This window comes from Trachemys scripta, chromosome 18, assembly GCF_013100865.1.
Source record: "Trachemys scripta elegans isolate TJP31775 chromosome 18, CAS_Tse_1.0, whole genome shotgun sequence".
Lineage (NCBI taxonomy): Eukaryota > Metazoa > Chordata > Testudines > Emydidae > Trachemys > Trachemys scripta.
The window spans coordinates 3044497-3069035 of record NC_048315.1 but is presented as its reverse complement, the minus strand read 5'-3'; the positions used below and the strand labels follow the sequence as shown (position 1 = coordinate 3069035).

At 46.6% G+C, this 24539-nt stretch overlaps 1 protein-coding gene across 2 annotated transcripts in view; it reads right to left on the bottom strand.

The window, feature by feature from the left end:
- Positions 1–7686: 7686 nt before the first annotated feature.
- Positions 7687–24539, bottom strand: part of SPECC1 (sperm antigen with calponin homology and coiled-coil domains 1) — a 143526-nt gene continuing 126673 nt past the window's right edge. For both annotated transcript variants that reach the window (XM_034752290.1, XM_034752291.1), the window contains 3 exons: positions 21421–21537; positions 17259–17318; positions 7687–13746 (listed from right to left, as the gene is read on the bottom strand). In XM_034752290.1, coding sequence (XP_034608181.1) covers positions 13657–13746; positions 17259–17318; positions 21421–21537 — 267 coding nt within the window. In that variant the 3' untranslated portion in view covers positions 7687–13656. The remainder of the gene's footprint in view (positions 13747–17258; positions 17319–21420; positions 21538–24539) is intronic.

The window sequence follows — 24539 nt, the reverse complement described above, 5'->3', positions numbered from 1 at the left end:
CCATTTGACACATGGGAAACTGAGGCACAAAGACAAAGTGATATGCCCAAGGTCATACAGGGTCTCTGTGTCAGAGCAGGGATTGACCCTGGGTCTCCCAAGTATCAGGCTAACCATGCCCTGGACTATGTGTGCTGTCTTTGGCTAGTCCCCTTTCCCAAGTGGGCCCACTAAAGGGTTAAAGGGGAGTTTGGATTCAGTGAATTCAGTAAATGCAGGGTAGATGTGCAACATTTGATTCCCTTCAGATATGCCAAGCAAACACGGAAGAAGGGTCCTATCACACACATACCCCACGCTAGCTAGCACTTGTTGGATTTACACTAAAGCTACTGTCAAGTATCAGGGGGTAGCCGTGTTAGTCTGTATCTACAAAAACAACAAGGAGTCTGGTGCCACCTTAAAGACTAACAGATTTATTTGGGCATAAATAACACTCTATGCATCTGAAGAAGTGAGGTTTTTACCCACGAAAGCTTATGCCCAAATAAATCTGTCAGTCTTTAAAGTGCCACCAGACTCCTTGTTGTTTTTACTAAAGCTACTGGCTCCAAGTGCTATTGACACAGCCTCTTCCAGCGATCCTCCAATTGAGAGAGAGGAGATTGTGTTCTGTGTTTGGACAGTGCCTGACACAGGCCCATGACTATGGCCCCTAGGTGCTATGGTACTACAAACACTACATAATAACAGCAGGTCCTTCGCACACTGGGCACCAGTGCTCAGAAGAGATCTCTCCTCCTATAGGTCACCCTTTTATCATACAGCCCCGTTCACCCTCCAGATCCACTGGCACGAGTTCTGTGTACAAACTGGCCAGTAAACCCTTGGAGCCCAAGAACCAAGAGAGCACTGGGCTGGTTTCCACTCTTGTAAGAGTTCTTCCTTGAGCTGCCCATCCTGGGTGACAGGTGTGAGATGGCTCAATTGCAGATAAGGGAACAAATGGACTCCAGGCTACTTTACACAGTAGCAGGCTATTTATTATTACTAGCCCAGACCGAAATCGCTTCCCTTCCCAGAACGGCTCCCCTCTGTCTCAGAGGTGCCCCTGCGCACAGGATTTGATTACTGTTGGACTGCATGCGCTGGATTGTTATAGCGGGAAGACTTGTGGGCAATGGGCCACACGCTACTTTTTATTAGAGGGCTGCTCCCAAGTGCAGGCGGCTATGCACATCAATTTGCTTATGACAGGTTGCTTCTGGCAACTGTGCACAGACTGGCTTGTTATTGTAGGGTCCTCAGCTGGCTTTGATTTTAGTGTTTGGGAGTAAAATAATCGAGAGATTTATACTCAAACCAAACCGAACCAGAAATCAATAAATGGACCATGAAAGCAGCTGTAAGAATAAGCATAGGCATGCCACTGGAACAGGCTGGCAGTGTCTACTTCAAACCCTCTTGCCTCTCTAGCAGAACCAGCTAGGAAACATGAAGTGTGTTCTGCTGACTCACTGAGCCAGGGAGCTCAGTGTCTCTCCTGGATTTAAGGGACGTGAGAATGGCTCTGGTGAGAGAGAGAGGTTTTAGGGGGTGGGCTGAGCAATCTGCAGGGAGGAACCTTAGGAGCAGCCCAAGGTGGGGCAAAGGTTTGAACTGACCTTATTGTTTTCTTTGTTAATAAAGCCAAGCTCCTGGAAAGGGGGGGACTCTTGACTGTGTGTGCCGAGCATGCTGGGGGAGGCACCTCCCCACAGTCCCCAGAGCTCAGATCCCAGCACTGCCAATCTCCACATGCTAAAACCCTTGTGTATAATAGGAGCAAAGCAAAAGCTGTAGGAGGTTTTTCTCGGCATAGAAAAAGCTCCTGCTCTGTCATGTGCCCTGGAGTTCATGCCTGTAGTTAGTCATGTCAGGCGACCATAAGAGTCTGGCACCTTTGGCTGCCAGATTCTGAACTTAGTGGGTGGGCAGGTCTCAGCTGCTTTCAATGCTGCTGCCTTGTGTTTCTCCAGCAGCTGCACTGGTGGCACCCACCTTTCAACGCTCTGTGGCAATGCCACGGCCCTCTGAGCTGCAACATCACCCCTGCCTCCCAAGCTACTGCAACAATATCAGTGGGGCCTCCAACCCACCGAGTCAGAGCTTGAGCAGCTTGGTTAGTGCCTTGCCCTTCGGCTGTATCAGTAATGGTTACCCTGTGAGCTACGCCTGCGGACTGAGCTCTCAGTCACCAACCCCTTGCTGGGACTCTCACAACCACACTGCAAGGTTACACACGTTGCCAACATATCACTATTAATAGTTACATAACCACAGCATCCAAAGGTCACAAATGGGATTGGTGCTGGGTGCTGTACAAAACCCATAACGACAAAACCAGTCCCTTCGCTCCAGATGGAGACAAGTCATGATGCCCATTTTCAATCCTGAAATCATGCACCTGTGTCTCAAGACACAGAGCTGTTTCTGCCATGGCAATGCTATGTACAAAGTAAGCTTCCTGCTGCCTGAGTCATGACAAGTGGTATGCAAAGTTGGTGTTCACAAAGACAGAAACTGGAGTGAGTTATGACTCGATGCATAAGCATCCTTGAATGCCTGAACTGATTATAGAATGCAGGACTCGGATGCTTTCTGAGTGGCCAAACAAAGCAGAATATGGTACTTGTGCCTTTTGACGCACTAGGACAACTTCTCAACCAATACTCACCAGCAGCTGCTTCTTGTCAAAATGTCACCCTCAGTATCAGTCAGAGCCTTATATATAAAAGATATAAACTCGTTACCTTATGGCCACTGATAACACTGGCAGCTCAGAACAGGGATAACCAGAACTCAGGCTTCAGGGTGGAAGCTGATCGTGGCAGGGATCAGGAAGGAATTACTTCCTGTCTACTCCAGCTTGTAGTCCATTTCTTATCTCCTGAGCCATGTGCTGTCTGAAAAGGCAAAATACAAACAAGGCCATCTTGCATGACAGCATAACATGCAAGTCCCACCCCCTAGAGAAGCAATTCCAGGAGTGACCCTGTTTGTGTTGGCCACTCAGACTATGAGTCACTTCCCATAGGTCTCTGAGCATTGTGCCTTCTGGAGTGACAGGATTCAGAATGGCAGGCCTGACTGGCTAGGCAACAGTCTGAAAGCCTGGTTCTCGGGGGCCCCCTTCTGTCTGGGCAGAGGCAATCTTGAGGCAAAGCAGCGCTATTAATGACTAGCTGGAGCCAAAAGGGAAGAACTCCGAGCTGGGGAATCAGTAACTCAGTATGAAACAGGCCCTGAACCCCAAGCCCGTTCCTTCCTGGAATCCCAGCACACAAAGCGAGGCCCATGCAGCACAGCTGTCATTAGCTTTCTTCCCCACAAACGCAGACCCTCCTCAGCAGCACCAGGGCTGAGAATTCACAATTGTGTGTCCTCCCCGAGGGACTTCTGTTCATGGCTCTCAGCACTTTGCAAACACACGAGCCCCCCTGCCACCCACAGCGAGGCTGGGAGAGCTGCAAAGCGGAGCCAGCCAGAGCTGCTAGCCAGTCAGGGCAGAAGCAACCAAAGCAGGGCCCTTTGGGGTATGTCTACACAGGCAAAAAGACTCGGGCTACAGGGCTAAAAATTGCTGTGTAGGCGTTCAGGCTCGCACTGGAGCCCGGGCTCCGGGACCTGCCACCTTCATGGGGTCCCAGAACTCAGGCTCCAACCCAAGCTCCAACGTCTATACAGCGATTTTTTCCAACCCCAGAGCCCAAGCCCTGCAAGCTGATCTGGGCCAGCCATGCGTTTTTGATCCCTGTGTAGACACAAAGGAGTCTGTGGCGCCTTCAAGGATGCATGTTGTGAATGGGCTGAGTTGGGGGTCACTATAGAAGGGCTGAGAAGCTCCACTCATGAATCCACATTTTCCCTGCACATGAATGTGAGTGAGTAGAATATCTCGCACGGCGGACTAATGCAGCACCAGGGCAGCATAGCCTAGTCAGCATCTAGGCTATTTACTTCGGCAATGGAAGGGCCAGAGACTGCTGCTTCAGAACTGGCGCAAGACCTGTCATCTAAGGGGTAGCAGAGCACTGCATGGGGATTGCCTGAACATTTACAGAGAGCGCGGGACTGAATCCCTTTGACTCCATGATGCAAACTGAATCCACCTTGTCTCCATTTCTGTGGCGGTTCCCTAGCTCCCAGTACGTTCTGCCAACTGCCCACCAAAGTAGATCATAATGAACCATAGCAAAAACATCCGTAAAAGGTCATGTAAACAGTCTGGGCCAAGCCGCACAGAGTGTATCTCTACTTTAACACGCTAAACATTTTGTTTCATGACCTGCTGTTGGCCTGAATCTTAGAGGAATAATTTGGAACAACCTGACTTTGTGTTTGGTAGCAATTACTGCCTATGCCTGGATTATAATGATGGAATTTAAGCAGCCACGAACTGTCAGGTCCAGTTGTTGGTTTCCTTAAAAAAAAAAAAAATGCTAACAAGAATGCTGCATCTTGTGGCATCTCTGCATCCCAGAGAGAGAGAGTGACAGCTGGCTCTGGCAACCGCCTCTGCAAGAGACTCCTAACATCTTTTATAGCTAGGGAATGGAATCTAGTCTCAACATGTGGTTGCAAAAGTTCCTCAAAGGGCTGCTTTGCAGAGTACAGAAAAGATCTCGGTGTATCCAAACGCCTGCCATGGCCCGGAGCTCAGATCCCAGCCCGGCCATGAAATAGCTGGGAGCTGTTGGGACATTCTGGAGAATGATATGCAAATGAGCAAACACTGAGTCTCAAAGATGGGCTCACATCTGTGTGCCTCAGTTGTACATGCGGTTACTATAACTTGTAGCCAATTTTACACCCCAGTAGTTATTTGCATGTGGCAAATACCTATTCAGGAACAATCATGATGTGTATGCAAATGAGGCAGGCAATTGCACACACGTTTGAAAATCAAGGTCCAAGCATCTCCTTTTGCTTTAGAATTTCCACCTGCAGCAAAGCTACAAGTGGGATTTACAGCTAGATTACAGCTAGCTGTGTGACATGGATGTGGGTTTCACCCTGTTAGAACTCATCACTATTGGTAAACCAGCCTGGCCCGGGACTTATTAACTATTTGTACTACAGGCAGGTCTACTGGATCCAGACAATAGTGGGGCTACATTGTGGCAAGGGCTGTACAAATTCCTAGCAAGAAACAGCGCTTGTCCCAAACCGCTTGCATCTAAAAAGACAAGACAAAGGGTGGGAGGAAAGGACTTTAGGTAGAAAGTGGTTAAATACCTTGTCCAAAGTCACACAAGGAATGAATCCAGGTGTCTGGAGTCCTAGTCTAGGGCTTTCACTACAAGACCATTTCTCCTCGCTGGTGAAGATGAGAATTCTGACTTGCAAAGCACAAAGGAAAGACCCCAACACAGCCATAGCCCCACCTCCTGAAAAGCCCACAGCTCAGACATCAACAAAACCTTGACAATCATTGCCTCCTGCATGCCAAGGCAGCTGGGATTCTCATCAGAGCTTCTGTTAGCACATTGCTGCCGACTCCTTGGCCATGCCCACTTTCAGAACCAGGAGTCAATTTGTAAGCAGCATGGATTCTGTTGCATACCTTGGACCAGTGATCTCTGGGGAAGCCATGGCAGAAGCTGTCTGCAGCAGAATGCTGCGACCAATGGTCCCTGAATCCATTGGAACAAACCTTCAAAACAAAACCTGGCAGCAGTTTGGAAACATAGAAGATGCAGTTGGCCGTTTGCAGTTCAGAATGTTATAGCTGGGAGATAATCTGTCCAAATCAGATGAGAACATCAAAGCAGTGTTGTTCCCCATAATGACATTGCTGCAGGGAAGGTTCAGCCCAGCTTTTCACTAATTCCCTATTTTCAGGGGTTAGAATCTGGAGCTGAAATGTGACACACAGATAGGAATGGCCAAACCTGTCTGGATTGAGAGAGCAGCATCTCCCTCCCCATGAACTTTCAGCTCCACAACTGAACCCAAACCTCTTTGGGAGGTTGGAAAAGATTCAGTTGCTTAACTGTTTCTCTCATGAGTTTTCATTTTCTTGGCTGTCTCAACAATTTTGGCTGTCTCCAGAAATGCACCATGCAAAAGGAAGAGCCTTTTCATCAAGAGGTTTCTGTGACCTGATTGGAAGCAGAAAGTACTGGAAATAGGAAGAGAATTTTTTGAGATTTTCAGCCCAGATTTGCTGAACCAAGAGGTGTGAAGAAGCAGCCAAACGTTTTGAGTATATCCCCACAATGAATCAGATCTCAGAACCTGTGGAGGCTCATCCATCTGTGACACAATATCCTAGGGGCTGGATTCCTCAGAAGTAAGATGGGCTTCTGTAGCTCCTTCTGTCTGTAGGTAGGAAAATACTAGCATGATAAAAAGGAAGGTGCAGTAGGGATTGGAGTCTGCTCCTTTCCTCCTTTGCATGGCTTTTATTTTAAACGTTTACACCCAGTGGCATTCAGATTTTGGTCAGTGGGATTCTGCTTTTTGTCCTCTTGTCCGAGAGCACAATCCTGTCTTGCATTCCAGCTTTGCACACAGTCAGGCGACTGCACCGCATCCAAAGTTGTTGAGAGAAATTGAGAGCAAAGAGAAAAAGCCAAGTGATTGGGCTAGACAGGAGCAACTTTCCATGCCAAGATCTTGGCCTTGGCTCTCATCATGCGCATGGGTGGCAGTTTCCTTTCACCATACACCCTTAGATTAAATCAATCTGCCACCCACCATGAAAGGGTTTTAAAGTCAAAGCCAATTTTAATTTTTCCTGGGTGTACCACCATTCAGTTGAAGATGCCCAAACTGCAAGATAGGGGCCGATGCTTGGTACTAGTCATTGCCATGTGGGTACAATCTGGGAGTCGCCATGTGGAAAGAAGGCTGGTATTAGAGCTGGACACTGCCATGTCTACAGGATTCTAGAGCCCCCCATTTTGTACTGTTGTACAAACAGCAAAAGGCTTGTGAAAGGCTGACAGACATGTTAGTCTAGTGATTATGCAGATACCATGCTCAGTCTCGGCATAATCTACATTTATTGTTCGCTGTAGCTATATGGCTGCTGGAGAGGATTTCCTGTACCAGGCATCAGCTACAGAACACTGCCTAGTAGTATGAATAGGATGTTATAACATCACGTGTAGATTCAACATATTTGAGCCCCCACCCATCCCCATCAACTCCTCACAGGATGCTGGGAAGAACCCACCTTCCAGATCCAAAGAGAGTCTCATCAATCTATGTCCAAGAAACAACAGTCATCAGCACGTTATATACACCACATGACACTTACCTGTTATTGTACCTGGAGGTGCCCTATCATAGATTATACAGTGTTTTTCTTCTTCTGGACCCCGTGCAAACATTAATCCTCACACAACCTCTCCCCCCCCGAGATAGAGATTATCTTCATTTTATAAATGGGGAGACACAGGCAGAGCAGTTAAGTGACTTCTCCTTGGCCACAGAAGGACTCAGTGGTGGGGCTGGCAATTGAATGTAGAAGGTCCTAGGTCCTCGGGCTGAGCTCAGATCACACTTCTCTTGTTCCTCAGAATCAGCTCTGCTATCACTGGAACAGAGCCATTGTGTGTCAATCCTACAGGAGGGCCCTGCCCAGACACAGTGCTGTCAATTGTTCTCAGACATTGCTTCCAGTAGAATGGAACCCCAACACCAGGCAGACTCATAAACAGAGGTGTTCGTGTACTTAGAACACCATGACCAGATGCCATCAGAAAACAAAGATTTATTAGAAATTTTACACAGATTTTGCATTGTATCCTTTAATAGTGTTAATCTTTAAATACATCTGTATTAGCATGTCCAAATCTGACAATGCCTAGTATATACATTCTAGTGTGCTCTTTGTATAAATTAGATCATGGATGTAACAACTGTATCCAATGGACAGAGCTAAAATTACTTGACTATTGGAGATGGTTCTTCTACTTGGCAAAATTCTAGTCTGGATCAAAACCAGTAAAAATGCTGTGCCCAGCACTGCCCAGCAAAATTTGGCACAGATGCAAGGTAAAATGAAGAGACCATCAGCTATGAAAAATGTTAATGGTGGGTAGATTACTGCCTGGACTCTACACTGTGTTAGTGGCTGAGCTTAAATAGCACTAGAGTTGGTGGAAAGCAATTCCAGTTTGGAGAAGTAGAAGCTATTGCCAACTGTGTGAAATGTCTTAATGCTTGTGACCCGAGTCCTGTTAGGCAGCAAGCCCTCTTTTGACAGGAACGCACAGGGTCTCATCCTCCCCAGACTGCATTTCAGACACATGGAATGGCTTTGCAATCAGCTGGCCTCCCTGGACATTTGCTGAAGGAAGCCTTGGTCCCATGACCAGGGAAAGATGAGAAAGGTACAAAATCTGTAATTAGATGAGCCAACTTCTCTCCGGTTCTTACCAACTAGAAAGTGAGAGAAAGGCAGTCACTGAAACCAAGGCTAGATATAGGGTATCCATAGGGGTCACAAATCAAACAGAGGGGACTCAGGTGTCCTGTGGGTTGCCCCTGCAATGTGGTGGCATTCCTATACTGACAAAACCACCAAGAGCAGGAAGGAGGCTTGAGGCAAAGAAGATATGGCAGCTCCCCTCAACTCTTTCAAGAACTGCTAAAACTTGTCAAAAGAAGAGGGAATGGGTGTAGCTAGCGGGGAGGAGCCTGGAAAGTCAAATTGCATTCCCAGAAAATCAGCCTGCAAAGAGAGCAGCATAGGGGACCAATCTGTTATCCTGCTCTGTTCAGCTGCCTTTTGTAAACAGAGAAAAAGAAGCCAGTTCTGCCGTAGTCCCCTTTAAGTTTCTTTGGGAGTTCCGAGCAGAAATCTGGCAAAGGCTGGGACGGTAGTGATAACAAAGAGGACAGACCACATATTGACAGCTGAAGGAAATTCCAGACATCAAGACTTCTGAGGACTCTACTATCTCACACAGACCCAAAATTCTGCCCTTTCCCTTTCACACATCCTGTACATTCACTCAGCTTCTGCATGTCTTCTGAAACAGCACGTCAGCTTCACTATAAATCCGCTCTTCCCAGAAGGCCCAGACCCTGGGCTGGCTTCCCAACTCCCTCTCCCACCCCACGGCTCAACTCTGCCTTCCCCTCCCATGACATGAAATACTTTGTGCTTTCCATGTGGGATCAGTGACTTTGCACGTCAGATCCTACTTTCCACCCCCTTCGTGTCCTCTCTTTCCTAGCAGCCATTGTGCAACATTTACACAACGCAATCCTTCAGCCAGGGCTCCTGGAACTGCCGCTCAACTGTCCTCTTCCCCATCTTCCTCAAGAGCTAAGCCAAAGTCAGCATTTAGGATCGACTTACATGTCTAGTGACCTGCCAAAATTAACTAGGCACATGTATGTGTGCATGAGTGCAAGAGAGTGAGCATCATATAGATGGGGAGCACATGGTGTGGTAGAAAGGGTTCATCAGTGCAAGTTTGGGAATGGTGCATTCCTCTGAAGAGGTAAAGTCACAAGGGAGTCATGCAGAGCAAGACTAACACTTGCTGATAAAACCCCACACCACCAGGTATCCTGTATAGGACTGTTCTAAGAATGTGTTAGAGGCTTCTCCAAAATGCTATGGGGCTATTTCATAAAGCCAGGAGCCTGAGTTAGCAAGGCCTAAACGTTCAGAAGCAACTAGTCATCTTAGGAGCCCCAATTTCTGGGTGCTCACTTCAAGACAACTTAGAAGGGGCTTGTTTTCAGAGGGCAGATGCTCAGCACTTCCTGAAAATCAGGCCCGTTCCAAGTGTCTCATCTTGGACACCCCAAAATGGAGGCACCTCAAATCACTAGTCACTTTGAAAATAGAAGCCCAGGACTGCAGCTGTGCAAAGCTCAGGGAGATAGAAAACTTAAAGCTATCACACGTAAAAACTGCTCAAATGACCTAAAAGAGCTTTCTAGACCTAAAAACATCAGGACTTCAAAGATGGATCTTTTGGGACTTCTCATGCCTGGAAGGGAGCCTTGGGTCCTAGTGAAAAGCTAGGAATCTCCCCTTTCCAGTGGCAAATGGCTTAAATTGCTAGCCCTCAGGGCTTGACGATATTTTAGACCAATAATGCCTTCATCTATAGAAACCCAGGCACTGGCCCAGGCTGGATTCCTACCTTGTCCTGGGCATGGAGCTCTGGTATTTTTGGGGAGAGGGAATTCCAAAGCCACAAAGAGCCTGAGAAAACATTTCCCTAGAAAGTTGATTGGAAAAAACAAAACCAAACCCACAGCAACTGTCTGAAGTTGTTGAAGGATTTGGAACGTTAGAATCAATTTGGAGGCAATGGATTAGAATAAATGTTCGAAGAAGTCTCAGGGCAAGTGCTGCTGTCATCACTCCACAATACATGTGTTTATCACACGTGTATCACAGGCAGCACAGGCACTTCCAGCGAGTGTGGGTTAAAACTACCTTTTTGGGAAGATGGGATTTCTGGCTCTAACCTGCTTTCTGGAGTTTGCCGCCATTGCTCTCACCTCTTCATGAACCTCATTCCAAACCCACTGAAGCCAATGGAAGCCCTTATGTTGAGTTCAGGAGGCTTGGGTTACACCCTCCCTGAGAGAATATGAACTATGCTCTGAGGGCAGAGCGAGGGAATAGAGGAACCTGCCTCATCCATACAGGAATGGAATACCACAGTAGGGACCCCTTCACAAGTGAATATTTCTTAGTAACCAACATCAGAGTTACACTTCTGCACCCTCTTATGAAGGCATAACTGGAGACCCAAATCGAAGCTTTTAAAATGGCTAAATCAGTACATTCCACATACTCTACGGCCACCAAATCCAACTCTGCAAAACACTTGAGAAGGAATTTAACCTAGAAATGTAAATTAGAAAGAAAACAACTGCAGTCTGGGAATACCCTGCAATGATGCTCAGTCCAGCTGGGGCTCTGGGCAGCACCCACTGCTGGAGAACTACATGAGCACACCCACAGAATGTCAGGAGCTGGAGTTAAGTTTGTGCCACTTCTTGTTCCTGTTACAAGGACTCTCACAAGTCTCTCGGAGACTTGAATTCCTCGCGCCTTTCATGAAAGATAGTTGTAAGCTGGACTTCCGTCACCTCCTCTGTTCAGTTTGCTCATTGTTCAGGGCCATTCCCACCCCTCCCCAAATCCTGCCTGCATCATTAAGGAGAAACAAATTGACTAACAAGAAATACCTTTAAGAGCTTAAAGTCTCTCTTTTTGACACTGTTCCAAAGCTTGCAGCCTCCATCAGGACCTAAATTCAACTCTTGCTGGCTTAGTCTCCTTCTGCTGAGACAGCTGGCAACAAAACAGGGATCCAGTCCCATTACAATAATTGTAAGAACTACAGGAAATGACAGAAATAGACCCCATCTCAGAACAATCTTAAAACTGGGATGTTTTAGGCCTCCTTGCCAATACAGTCCAGGCATAACATACTAGAGGATAAATCAACCGCTCCTCTCCCCCAGGATTAGTCTAACTGCTTAAGTTCTGTCCTTGCTTCAGATCCAGATAAATGCACCTGCTGTGCTGCTGAGCCTGTTACATGCCTCCCAGTAGTTATCTGATTTCAAAAAGTGATAGCAAGTGTGGTGAGTGACCTGCACTTAAGACCTCCTGAACATACCAACCTCTCACCATCAGTACATGCAGGGAGTGAGTTCTGCCAAGGATCAGACTTTTAAACTAGCCTGTTCCAGGAACAGGTGCACCTCACATACCTGTATGCGGCCTATAGATTTTGCATGGGACTGAGTTGTGCCGTCTGAGCACGACCCCTTAGGTGAATTCATGGCCAAGTGGTCTGCCCTCCCTCTTGGGTGCAGGGTCTACATGACAGCAGCCTGACCCTTCCCTTCTCTTCCCCCAGTTCTTGGGAAGCTGCCTTGGGTACTGCAGTGGCACCCAGAACCACATCCATTTACAGACAAAACTCATGGAAACAAGGGCTTAAATTAGAGACATTTAGGAAAAACCAACAAGATCCAAATTCTAAATATAAATCCAAGGCTGGGGATTAACATCTATCACTAGGGAAGAACTCGAGTTGTTTACAATGAGAAACCCAAGGTTTGAAATGAGCTAGGTAAGGGAGGAGAATGACCCTTAGCTGTGGGTGATCATTATTCATGAGGCATCAGGACTGGGCCACAAGGTTAAACATTGGAAGTAAACAACCATTTTCTTTTATCAGCACAACCTGGGGCAGCAGAGCTGCCCTAGGGTAGATCACACACACACAGAGCACATTCTGAGAGACCATCTGAGAGCAAATGGAAGATTCAAGTTTATGGGGCCAAATACAAAGAGGCATGTACAGTGACAAATTAAACCCTGCTTACACCAGGAGATATCAGCAGGATCGCTGGGATCCCATAGGCTTAGCTCTGGCTTCAGTGACACAACGAAGAGTTGCCAGCTACATTCGCTGTAACTTACGGAATACAGTTGCATGTTGCCATTGGTATTAATCTTGTGTGTTCTTTTACACAGTAACCTCAAGTCTAAACATACAGTAATAACCTATGCATGTCACTTCTCTGCCCAGGGCACAGCTAACAAGGCCTTCTGGGTAGTAAGTAACAAGTATTTACACATTCTTGCAGATTACTTAGGTACAACCTGGAGTAATGAGTTTACGCTACACAAACCTGCTGCAAATGTGTAGCTCCGAGATATCACAGGTTACTCAGGTTTAACGAGTCACTGCCTGGTTATTTGTGCCTTGTGTAATAATACTAACTAGTTGCATTTGCAGCACTACAGAAAGGACTGTGCCGGCGCAGACAGCTGGTATGTATCAGGGTTCTGGCTCCCTAAAAGGTTTATCACTGAAGCAATGAGGTGATTTTTCTCACAAATCAAAGCGGGTTACCTTTGTTCGACCAGGAATGGAGTCACAGCACCTACTAGTTCCCTTTTGTACCTATGGCTGACTGGTGATAGCACATGGGGTGGCCTCTGAGTCAGAAAAAGACCCTGTTGCAGATCCTGCAGGCTGACCTAAGTCAGGCAAACTAGTGTGTAGGTCTGTCTTAGTGTGCCAGAGTAAGTCAATCTCCGGAAGTGTGAGGCTCTACACGCGTGTGTGTGTGTGTGTGTGTGTGTGTGTGTGTGTGTGTATATATCTGTCTTGGTATGTATATATAAAACATATGGGAAAAGGAGGAGAGAGAGGGGCTCACTTGGGATGTGTGTCCATCTGAGTTAGGCGTCTATTTGTAACTGTGTTAGAGGAGCACTGTTGTCAACTGGTTCATTAACGATACTCTGCCAGCATCCCTTGAGTGCTAGCATTACTTCAGGCACTGATTTACAAAGTACATGTTGCATTCACTTCGTTCCGTGGCAAGTCTCCAGCTGGCAGAGTCTGGTTTGAAAGGCAATCATTATCAAGCACAAGGGCATCATCTTCAGAAATATCCCACAATGTCAGAAAACCCTTTGTAGTTTCCATGTTGAAATAAACTTACAGCTGTATTTGGTTTGTAAAGGTGGACAATGGATTTTTATTTGGTTGCAGTCTGAGGTTACGGAGATGTGATCAGAACTGTGGAAGAGCTTTCCTTGCGACCTAGGAGCCTCGGCTGGCTCATGGAATAGAAAAGAGGCTTTTTTTAAAGTGATCAAGTGCTTCCGTGGCATTCTTCTGTCTCTTCCCCATGTCTGCCCACCTTCTGCTCTGGGGCTCAGGTCTCAAAGTACTTGTAAATCTGGGCCACGTACTGCATCACGCTCTGCCAGTCTGGCCGGTCTGTGTACATCATCTCACTGAGTTCCTGCACAGGACACAGAGAGGGTTAGCAAGGGGGAAAGAGTTTAAAGGTAACACTGGGTTTGAGGTCCTGAACCGTGCATTTTCCTTTTCAGTGAGGGTCTGTTGTGTGGGCCACACCCCATTGCAGAGATACATGCAGAACACGAAAACCTTGTGGTGGTACTGATCTCCAAGGAACAACATGGGCTGATTGGAAAAGAGAGCTACTGCAGCAAACTAAATGCGTGTCTCAGCTTGTGAGGCATGGAGTCCCCTGCATAAAGAAATTACAAGCTGCCAACACAAAGTACAAGCAGCTGAATACAAAATACAATGTCCAGCCACTAGCATCCAGGGTAAGAGGAAGACTAAAGATCCCCAAGAAGACTCTTGTAATGAAGGATAATTTATACAGTGCTCCCTCACCTCACCAAAGTGCCTGGGATGCTTTAGAGCAGACAAGAAGCCAACGGTACTATAATGAACCTGACAGAATGAGTATTCCTCTTAATGTACAAGCAAGTTAGGCAATGACAGAGTCTCGCTGATCTGGCTCAAGGGATCATGGCCAGTGACTGCTGGAGAGCTAAGCACCCGCTCTACAAGTTACGTATACCTCAGAGTATTTTCAGATTTAACAGTCACCACGTATTTTGTCTTCACTAGGTTACTTATCTCCCTAGGTCCAGTTCAGAGTAAAGCCTATTGTAATAAAAGTTTCTTGTGCATTGTTAGGGTAAGAAAACAGAAGGAATCCCTGAACTGGATCTTCACCTCTCAAAGCTAATTTGCCATAATCATACTCGCATGTTTCCGAGTGGACGTCTGTAGCCTGATTTGTAAGCGTCTCTTTCCGTGCGAGATGCCAGGTAGAGTAGCAAGTCCTCACACCCATTTGAAAAAACAGCATTGTGAGGAGCTACCTGAGTGAAACAGTCCTTTTGCCAGGAGAGCTTATTTTGTTCAGGGGACTAGTATAAGCTGTACCAGCCAAAGAGCTCTTGCCAGCATATCCGTGCCTCCACTAGGTGGGCTCGGTAGGATAGCCATACTGGCAAACCCCTTTCTAGTGTCGTACAAGGCCGTAGTCGGTGTGTGAAATCTTACTCATTCTCAGCTCTGTTGTGCTAGAGCAGTCCCAGTGGCTTCAAGACAGCTGCACCCATATAACTGAAACAAGTACTTGGGCCTCTCTTTAATTAAGCCTCCTCAATTAATGTTCGACCAGTGCTTTGAAAATATAAAGCACTAGATAAAGGCTAAGTAGTAGTATTATCTTCTCAGCTTCACTGCCTTGGGATTTAAGGTTTCTGTGAATTTCTGGAGAAAGTGGCTTTCTGATCTCCAACCTTCTTAGCTGCCCAGAGCGGATGCCAAAATCTTCACATCAGATCTTAATGGAATATGATGGGTCTTGTCTTAGCCACAATAGAGAGTGCAGGCTACTGCCAGAAATAACAAGCCATCTATTGGATAAATGTTTATATGTTGGCAAAGTTTTATGGGAGCAAACACAGCCAAGCCTAATTAATAGAGCTGGTTGGAAAAATTCTGACAAAAGAGTTTTTGCTGAAATTTACCAATTTGTCATAATTGAAATGTTTCAATTTTGACCTAGTTCCTCCAGAACCCATGCAGTTTCCTGTGAGCTCACCCACCTAGCTCCTTGGCAGCCCAGATTTCCAGCATCCATGGCCCCAGGGGAGAACACCACCCATGTAGATGGCCCCAATGCTGGGAACCCCGGGACTTCCAGGGTCCATAGCTCCAGGCACCCGGTCAGGCAGACTGCCTTGCATTTGGGGACCACGGGGCTTCCAGTGTTATGGCCCCAGGGCAGCCAGCCAGGTGGACTGCCCTAGAATCACAGGACCCGAGGGCTTTCCCTTTCAAAGAGAATTTCAAAATTTGTGGTTTTCGTTTCTAATCAGAATGAAACCAGATTTCAAAATCTGAAAATCGGCAAACCCTTACTTGCCTAAATAAAGAATACTAAGAAGGGGCTCGTCTCAGGCAGCTCTGTTTGAATTTGGTTCCTTGGGTGTGGGGTGGTTAGGAAATCTTATCCTTCGATATAAAATGTGCACCTCAGAGGAGAGCGCTCAGTATCCTGCCAGCTTGTGCGATTCGCACTGACACAGCAGAGCCATTCTGAGGCCCACACAGCTGGGCACACCAGACACTTGAAATGAGACAATTGTGTAATGTGGTTTTCGCCCTTTCAGCTGGGAGAAATTGGTATTCAGGCAACATCTTAGGGGCCTTTCCACTCACGAGGGGGATGGGGAAGGGTGAATAGCACCGTAAAGGGATGCAGTCTGAAAAGGAAAATAAGTCAAAGGCACTGTAACTTGCTGAAATAAACAAGTTACAGCTCATGGCCAGATGTCACAAAGTGCTCTGAGGAACTCGAGGGCATCTTCATTACAATGAAGGACCCAGTCCTGCATATGCACATATGGGGATATTTTATTTCTGCCTGTGGTCCTAGTGAAATCAAGAGCACTGTGTATGCAGCATTAGCTCCCACCTCACTAGCAGACAACCTGGCTGTCTACAGGGACTTCAATAGACCAAAATGACACTGAGGAAATTTCCCTCCCCTGGGTTGGACTTGAGGGAGAGTTGTCACCTTTAAAAAAAAAAAAAAAAAAAAAAGTATGCAACCTACCTGCTTGCTTCCTCTCTCACAGCAGAGAACTGCTAAGCAAAAGCCCTTTTTGTATGGGCTACAATAGGGAAATTTTGCAAAAAATATCCCACTCTTTTACTGGGTCAGCTCCCCCAGTGCTATCAGCCCTGGGTAGACAAGTCTAATGCTAAGACTCTCATTCAGTTCCAGAATTAATTCAATTAGAGTCTAAACTGCATAACAGTCAATCAAGGCTATGCATTGGCCTAATGTATTTGTGAGGGTGATATACTAAATGCACTAAGTAGTGCCAAGGCACAAGCTGATTAGACAGCCAGATGCATCTGATATCCCATAAGGATCTTTTCAATCTGCACTGAAGGATTAATTCTCTATGTATGGTTATTATACTTCAAGTTTCTTCTATGTGCAGACACATGTTTCCAGTTCCTTATTTAGCTCACAAACCCCTAAAGGTTTAACCTCTGCATAGTAATCTCCTTGTTCCACGTTTGCTGTCACGCTCTTGGCTCTACCCAAGGCATTTTAAAACAGGGATTTTAGCATTTTCCTTCTGGTTGTTAAACCAGTAATGCAGCCGGTTGAAACATGAATTGACAGACAGACACGGGGCTTTCCCACACATAGCGGGGGTCACGGCAGGAATGGCTGACTGTAATTAACAACTTCATATCAGCAGTTATGCCTGCTGGGAAGTGCTCCTCAAGTTAAGAGCTTTCAGACTAGTGGCCTGGGCATTTAGCTACACTTTTCCTTTAACACTAAGTGAATGTTTTTAATGAGAATAAATGGGCTGCATTGTAATGGAGGATTTAGATCTATGCATTCAAACCCCCTTCCCCTCCTCATCCACACACCCTGCCCAGCACCCAGGTACTCACCAGACTGGGTTTGATGCCCACACTTTCAGCAGCTTGAAAAGCCAAAAGCAGATTTCTTTTCTGTGAAAATAAGGCAGGAGACACCATCATTAAGCTTAGCACCAAAGCAAGCTCTTTATTCCTGAATCTTGCCATGGAGCTGGGGTGTTGAATTGGTCCAAATCAGAAGATGTTTTAAAAAATGAACAAGTATCAGACTTAAGATCTTCAAACAGACAAGATGTGTCAAGGCTCAAGATGAGAAGAGCCAGTCATACTAAGCAACAAGTCTCCAAAATGTAAGGAATCTACAATCCAACAAACTCATCTGCAGGAAGGTATGTTTTCTCAAAGTTTGTGCGGGTCGTTAGAGTGGTGTTTCTGTAAAGAGCTGAAATGACCTGAAAAATCAGGGAGAATTTTCTATTTTGAGGGAATTCTGCTTATAACTGATCTTTTCACCCTTTCTTTGTAATTAGGATGTCCTCATGCCCACAGTCTCTCTGTCTCTGAAGAGTTCATCTACTGTTGTTGAAGCAACAATCCACTGTTTTTAACAATGGAACTTGTTCTTGTGAAATTGATTATGGCACCTCAAGGAGAAGATTGTGATTTCAGATGGATAAATATGCTGTAGCAATAAAGGCTGAAAAGTGAGGGTCAGAACCAGCTAACAGACAAGGAAATGGTGGCTCAGTTTAAGGCATCAGTGACTAAACAGTGCAGTTCCACTGGGACTGTGTGGTGGTGGGCAATTTATAGAAATTTTTTGAATTGTGAATAATAACCTTGTTGTTTGCCTCGGTGAGAAATATCTCAAAGCACCAGGAGTGTTGCTAAACACAGGGTCAGAGAAAGAAAGATCAAGAGAGGGAAAATTCATCTTAATGAAAATAGTTCTTATTTATCTCTGTAAAAAAGGCAGCTGGGAGGCTGTAATCAGCAACCTGAACAACATTATTAGAAATGGGCCTAAAAAACACAAGGTACAATAAAATTTTGGGGGAAATTCAGATCTAGTTCCCAAATTCTCAGCTGAGCCCTATCCTTGTTATCTATCAAACCAAACCCTGCATCCAAACATCCCAAATGTCAGAAAACCTATAATCCAGAGCTGGACTTTGTGGCTTAGGTCCATCTTTAAATTTCACTGTGATTAATCATTATTACATGGATTTCTAAAGTATCCATCCCTGTAGTGTCTGGGCTTTCAGATTACGATGCTATTTTACTGCAGTATGTACCATGTTTCAGACACTGTTCAAACAGATTACACGTGATTTGCTTGAAGAGACCACAGGAAAGCTTGTGTTCCTGGGGCTGTCCCTGCAGTGTCTGACTAATCCTTTCCTAAGGCAGGGGTCTTGGCCCTTGTTCTCTCACTCTCTCTGTTTTTGCTTGATGGAAAGTTCAAACCCAAGCAGGAAAGTGAAAGACTTTGGGTAGATTCTGATAAGACAGAGTCATTCCCTGTGGTTTCGTTGTCATCTAAAGCCTGGAAAGTGTATGTGTGTGGGAGAAGAAGGAGGAAGAAACTGTGGTCTCTAATCCACTGTCTGACCAAATAAAAACTCTCCTCTTCTGAGATGAGCTAATGTTGGCTGACTCCCCAACTGAGCAAGGTGCTTGTGGTTTTTACCACCTCTCTCTACAACATGCTCAGCTGTAATTTTCCGTCTGAGAAGATGATGACAAACTGTTAGCAGACCCCGCAGCACCTCCCACAGGAGGTGCTGCTGTTGTTGCACTAACTTATTCTTCACCTCCTCCAATGTAAAGTTTGCAGCTAACCACATCGGCCTAAGTGGAAATCTTGAACCCAGGTTTCCCACATGGCAGCATGTGGTACTACCTCAGCCTGTAGCTTTATCTACCAGGGGATTCTCTGATAAAAGCTATTCTCCAGCTGAACTCTACTAGGTGCTTGGTCCCGGTCTTGGTTAATATATTTTTTTGCTCCTGTTACACCAGTCACCATAAAGAAAACCCTTAGAACCTTCTGCTACTCCTGGCCTGCTCGTTACAGTTAACGGGCATGCTCTCTGTGGCCAATGGAACAATGCAGCTGATATATGTATAATGAGAGCACATCTAGGACCTACCCACACTATGGCCTAGAAGACTTATAGCTTGGTTTCTCTGACAAAGCTAGAATCTTACACATCCATAGCACACAGCCCAGTCCTAGATATATAACAATGCTCTTGGGATTTGCCACAGAACACCCTTTGCAACTTGTATCTGCTTCAGTCCTTTCAAAGGAGTAATGGACCCTCTCCAGTTTCTGTCAGATTTGCTAATAGCCAATTCCCTGTTCATTTGGCTTTGCTCCTACACTTTTGTGCCTCTGGGCATTTCTTCTTTCATAATGAAAGGAGCCTGAGCAGTCCTCCTCCAGGAGTCTCCTCTACTCCTCCCACACAGGTAACAAAGCCCATCTGCGTATCTAGCCATTTCAGTGTTTTTCCACCTCATCACATGCTCTCCCAGCAAAAGGTTCTCTCAAATAAGGGCTGTCCAAAGGGCAGGTAAAGCCTTTGAAAAACAAAGAGCTGATATCACCTGGTTAGCTCTTTTCAAAGCTCTCTGGGCTAAATCCTAACACCGGGCACACTGGGGCTTTGTCTTCACTGGCAGGAAAAAGTTTGTTTTTAACAGGTGTTAGCTAATTTGTTAAAACCCTAGTGTAGACAATGTAATTGGTATTCACGGTAAACCTAGGCTTTCCCTATCTGTTGTGTCAGTAATGTATTTACAGTTGAAAGGTCTGAGACAGAGGGAAAGAGAAAGTGGGATGTGATGCAGGAATGTGTTGAAATTAGTGTTGCCAACTTTCTGATTGCAGAAAACCTAACACCCTTGCCCTAGCCCTTTCCCCAAGGCTCTGCTCTCACTCATTCTATCCCCCCTCCCTCTGTCACACGCACTCCCCCATGCTCGCTCACTCGCTCATTTTCATCGGGCTGGGGCAGGGGTATGGGAGGAGGTGAGGGCTCTGGCTGGGGATGCAGGAGGGGGCTCTAGGCTGGGGCATGGGAGGCGGTTTGGGTTCCAGGTGACACTTACCTCATGTGGCTCCCAGAAGTGGCTGGCATGTCCTTCCGGCTCCTACGTGGAGGCGTGCCCAGGGGCCTCTGCCCACTGCCCCCATCAGCCGGTGCTGCCCCCGCACCCCCCGTTGGCCACTGTTTCTGGCCAATGGGAGCTGTGGAGCCAGCGCTGGAGGCAGCACCTGTGTATGGGGACAACACACGGAGCCCCCCTGGCCGCCCCTTTGCCTAGGAGCCGGAAGGACATGCCGTCCGTTTCCGGGAGCCATGCAGAGCCGGCCTCTGCGGCCAACTGGACTTTTAGTGGCCCCGTCACCTGTGCTGATCAGAACTGCCAGGGTCACCTTTTGACCGGGCACGCTGGTCGAAAACCAGATGTCTAGCAATCCTAGTTGAAATGCTTTTTCTTTTTTACATGCTGTTTTCCCAGCAGCTCCACTGAGCGATCTCTACGCTGCACTGAGTCAGTATGGTAATGCCCATACCCTGTGTCATTGGAGGGGAGGAGGCACAGGGGTAGAGCAGATGAACAGATCACTAACTGGAAAGCAATGTCCAAAATTCCCAGCTTGACAATAAACACTCTCTTTCCAACGGATTCTTTCACATTAAGGCTGGAACTCCATAGAAATCCTGGAGGACCAAAATATGCAGCTCAATTATCAAAACACTTTGTCCTCTGAGGCGCCTGGGTTCTTTACCAGTCACTGGAAGGGAGCCGCCGCCCCAGAGTCACAACTCTTGGGACAGTAGGAGCAATCGGAGGTGTTTGTGGGAACCTTTCAAGGGGGCGCTTTTCTTCTTCATGTGGACATGCAACGCCCACTGGATTTAGCCACCCGGCAGCCAGACCTTAGGCAGGATTTAACCTGTTGGAGCGCCCGCTCCTTGCCACTACTCTTCCCCTCCTCCTGTTTTTTTCTTATTTTTTTTTTTAGGGTTTTAATTAATTTATTTTCTCTCCCTTTTGTTTTTGTTCCCCCCACCTATTCATTGTATCTGTCTGAACGCTATGACTTTTATGCCAGGTCTGCAACACATCACCACAACGGAAGGCCTTCCCCGGGATTCCTCCTGCTGCCGATTGAGAATCAACGCAAAGCATGATCAAGAGCAGAGCTAGCAGGACTTACTTTATCCTGGCCATTGAGCTCCTGGTATGGAATGTGTGCAGGCAGGTAGGTGTGGAGGAGAGCGCAGAAGGCCAGCCCATCGCTCCAGCTGCTGCTGAAGTTGGTAATGTCTATGTTCTGTGGGAGGAAACAACAAAACCATTACTGAGTGCTGCTAATGTCAGGCAATGGCCCGAGTGAACAGCCCTTGTAGCCAGTGAAGCAGGGCAGAGCCAGCATCAACATAGATACAGAAGAACATGAGGGATAACAGGTGGCTAGAAAGACTCTCTCTGAGCTCTGAAGGTACTAAATTCTGTCCAGCTGAGTGCTACATGGAGCTCCAGGTAAGTGGCTAAGGCCTTCTTGTAGCCATACTTATGCGCAGCTGGGGGAGACTACAGGCTTCCTGGGTCAAGATGGAGCGCTGATGTTGGAGCCCTAAAATGAAACAGAAGGCTATGACGGGCTGCAGTGCGGAATTCTCTGGGCTGCACCTGGCCTGCAGGCTGCACCTTGCCTAAACTTCTTGAACTGTCCCTTCGTGGGGCACTGCCAGTCTCCGGTCACTACAGAAACATTGCGTTACTTTTTCTTTTTTTTGCTCTGTTCTATATCAGCACTGGGCAGATGAGGAATCCAGGTGGCTGGTTTCAAACACCTGGGCAGAGCTTTGTTAAGAGTTAAGCTGGTCCCAAATCTGATCCCAAACAAGGGAAGTATCTGCCGCTTTCCAGAAAGTGAGAAATGCCTTGTGCAGCATGAACCTTGGCTGGGGTTTTGATCCCTGCCCTGTCAGGAGGAAGGAACTGTTTCAGGCGTGTCTGTATAATGGGCTGGCTCGGCTGCATCCCGTGCACCCCCTCATGGCCTAGGACCATGCTACAGACAGCCTGTCTCAGTTTCCCCTCTTGGACTGTTCAAAGAAACCTCACTTCAGGCTTTTTCTTGGTCAAAAAATATTGCTCCTTGGGGACTGAGTTTATTAATATAAATGAAACTAACTAAAACTGAGCCCCCCAAAACAAAGTCCATTCATAAAGCCACACAAGCCAAGGTTTCTCTTCCTTCTCCAAGGCCTTGCTGCCTGGGGCCTTTGCAGTCCCTCGCCTGCCTGGTCAGGGTCTCTACCTACCTACTTGGAGAGTTTTCCTCACTTTCAGCGTAGTCTGCCACAGCTTCCTGAGCTTTCCCCCTTCATTGCAACCTCCTGCTACTCTCTATAGGGCAGTCACCCCAATGTCTTCCAAGCGTGGCTCAGTCTATCCAGGGTTGGCCACCCTGTTATAGTGACCTCATTGCAACAGCTCAGACACAATTTCTCCAACATGTAAAATCAAAAGTCACCAATATTGAAAAACACTATTTTGTAATCAAATTACAAGTTGCCTTGTAATAGGGACGCCTAGTGGGGAGATGGATTTGATGAACAGTGAGTTGGGATAGCTAGTGCATTTGACCACAACACCTTCCCAGCCCTACTTACCAGACACGTGCTTTAGTGAGGATGTGTGATTAACTGCTAAAAGTCAGCTCAGTGTGGTAGCATCAATTGATGAAATACCATGCTAGTTCTTAAGCCCTAAATAAATAACATACTTGTTCATTTAGCACAAGGGTGGACAAACTTGGCAACATGAAAGGCTACATTGGCAACGCTCCATGAGCTAGGCAGATGTAGCTAATTTACATACATATTTACATGAATGCTTGATTGTATCTTCATATTCTGCACCTCCAGCTCAGGGTCACAGAGTACTTTACAAAGCCAAAGTTGAATAAAACATTACCTCCTGTGAACAGATGGGGAACCCGAGGCTGAGTTTAAGTGATTTATCCAAGGTGTCACAGAGACAACAGCAGTTAGGAATACAGCGCAAGTCTCCTGACTCTCCCTCTCATGATCTAACCTAGTTCTTACAGCAAGAGACCAGTCTCCCTAGAACACTAGTCAACTAAATAAATACGACCTTCCCGCTCATGCTAAGCTACACCAAGAGCAAGAAAAGATCCTGGTGAAATGTAGAAAACGGACACAGACCTTTAGGCCTCAACTTGTTTAATAAACTAGTAGTTTCCATCTAGTCTGACGTCCTGTGTGACACAGGCCATAGCACATCCCTACCATCATTCCTAGAGCAGATCGTTTAGAAAAACATCGATTCCAGATCCAAACACCGAATTCCTACTCTTGGTATTATTGGTGGCTACTGGCATTTTTATAACCACATCGACTTTGCCTTCTCTGAGTAGGTCTAGAGGACATACTGGTTGAGAAGTGTATGCACTGGCACTCCTACCATTTCTAGTGCCAGTGAAGCGGCACTGATAGTAGCAATAATGGGAAAAAGAGGAAAAAATCTAATACAGACACAGCTTTATTCACTGAGGCAGGGTTTTGAAGCTCTGCTCCAGCTCCAGGCAAAAACCTGCAGGTCCACTGCTCCGGAGCTGCTCCGCGCTCCCCTGCACTGAGGTGTGCCCACCTTCCCCTTTTCCCAGACAGTGTGACAAGATGCTCTTCTTCCCTGGTATTGTAACCTAACGGAAGGTGGTACAGCACACGGAGATTGAGCCCTACTGGTGAAAACTGGAGGCTTTTAAATTGCGTGTTGGCTGGGCTCAAGGCCCAAGCAGCCTGTGGTTGATGGGTACAGATTATAGGGATTATGGAAACAGATAGGAACCCTTTAAAAGAGAGACAAACCAAGTAAGAGCTCTAAAATGCAAAGGCCTTAGCAGACACAGAGTACGCTGGGCTGGAGCAGGGCCAGGGAACAAAGATTCTCTGCAGGGCCTTTTTCTCAGGCATAATTGCAATTGAAAGCGTTTGTGGTTTAGCACTGAACATGAGAGCAGAGTGACCCTTCTAAACCTCTTGGTGCCAGTGCTGTAGCCACACTGGCCTGCTAAAGAACGCTCATATCTAAGCTTGGCTTCTTGAATTCTAAAATGACAAAGAAAACCAAAATAGTGGCTGGCTGCTGAAATTGTAATGATGCTGAAAAGAAAGTAACAGCTCTGGATATTCATTGCAGGGTATGAGATGCTTCCAGTATACTAAAGCATTGTCTCTCTCGATCACCCTGTCTCACATTGCAGCAGGTGTACAGTTCTCATAGACCATTCCAATCAAACAA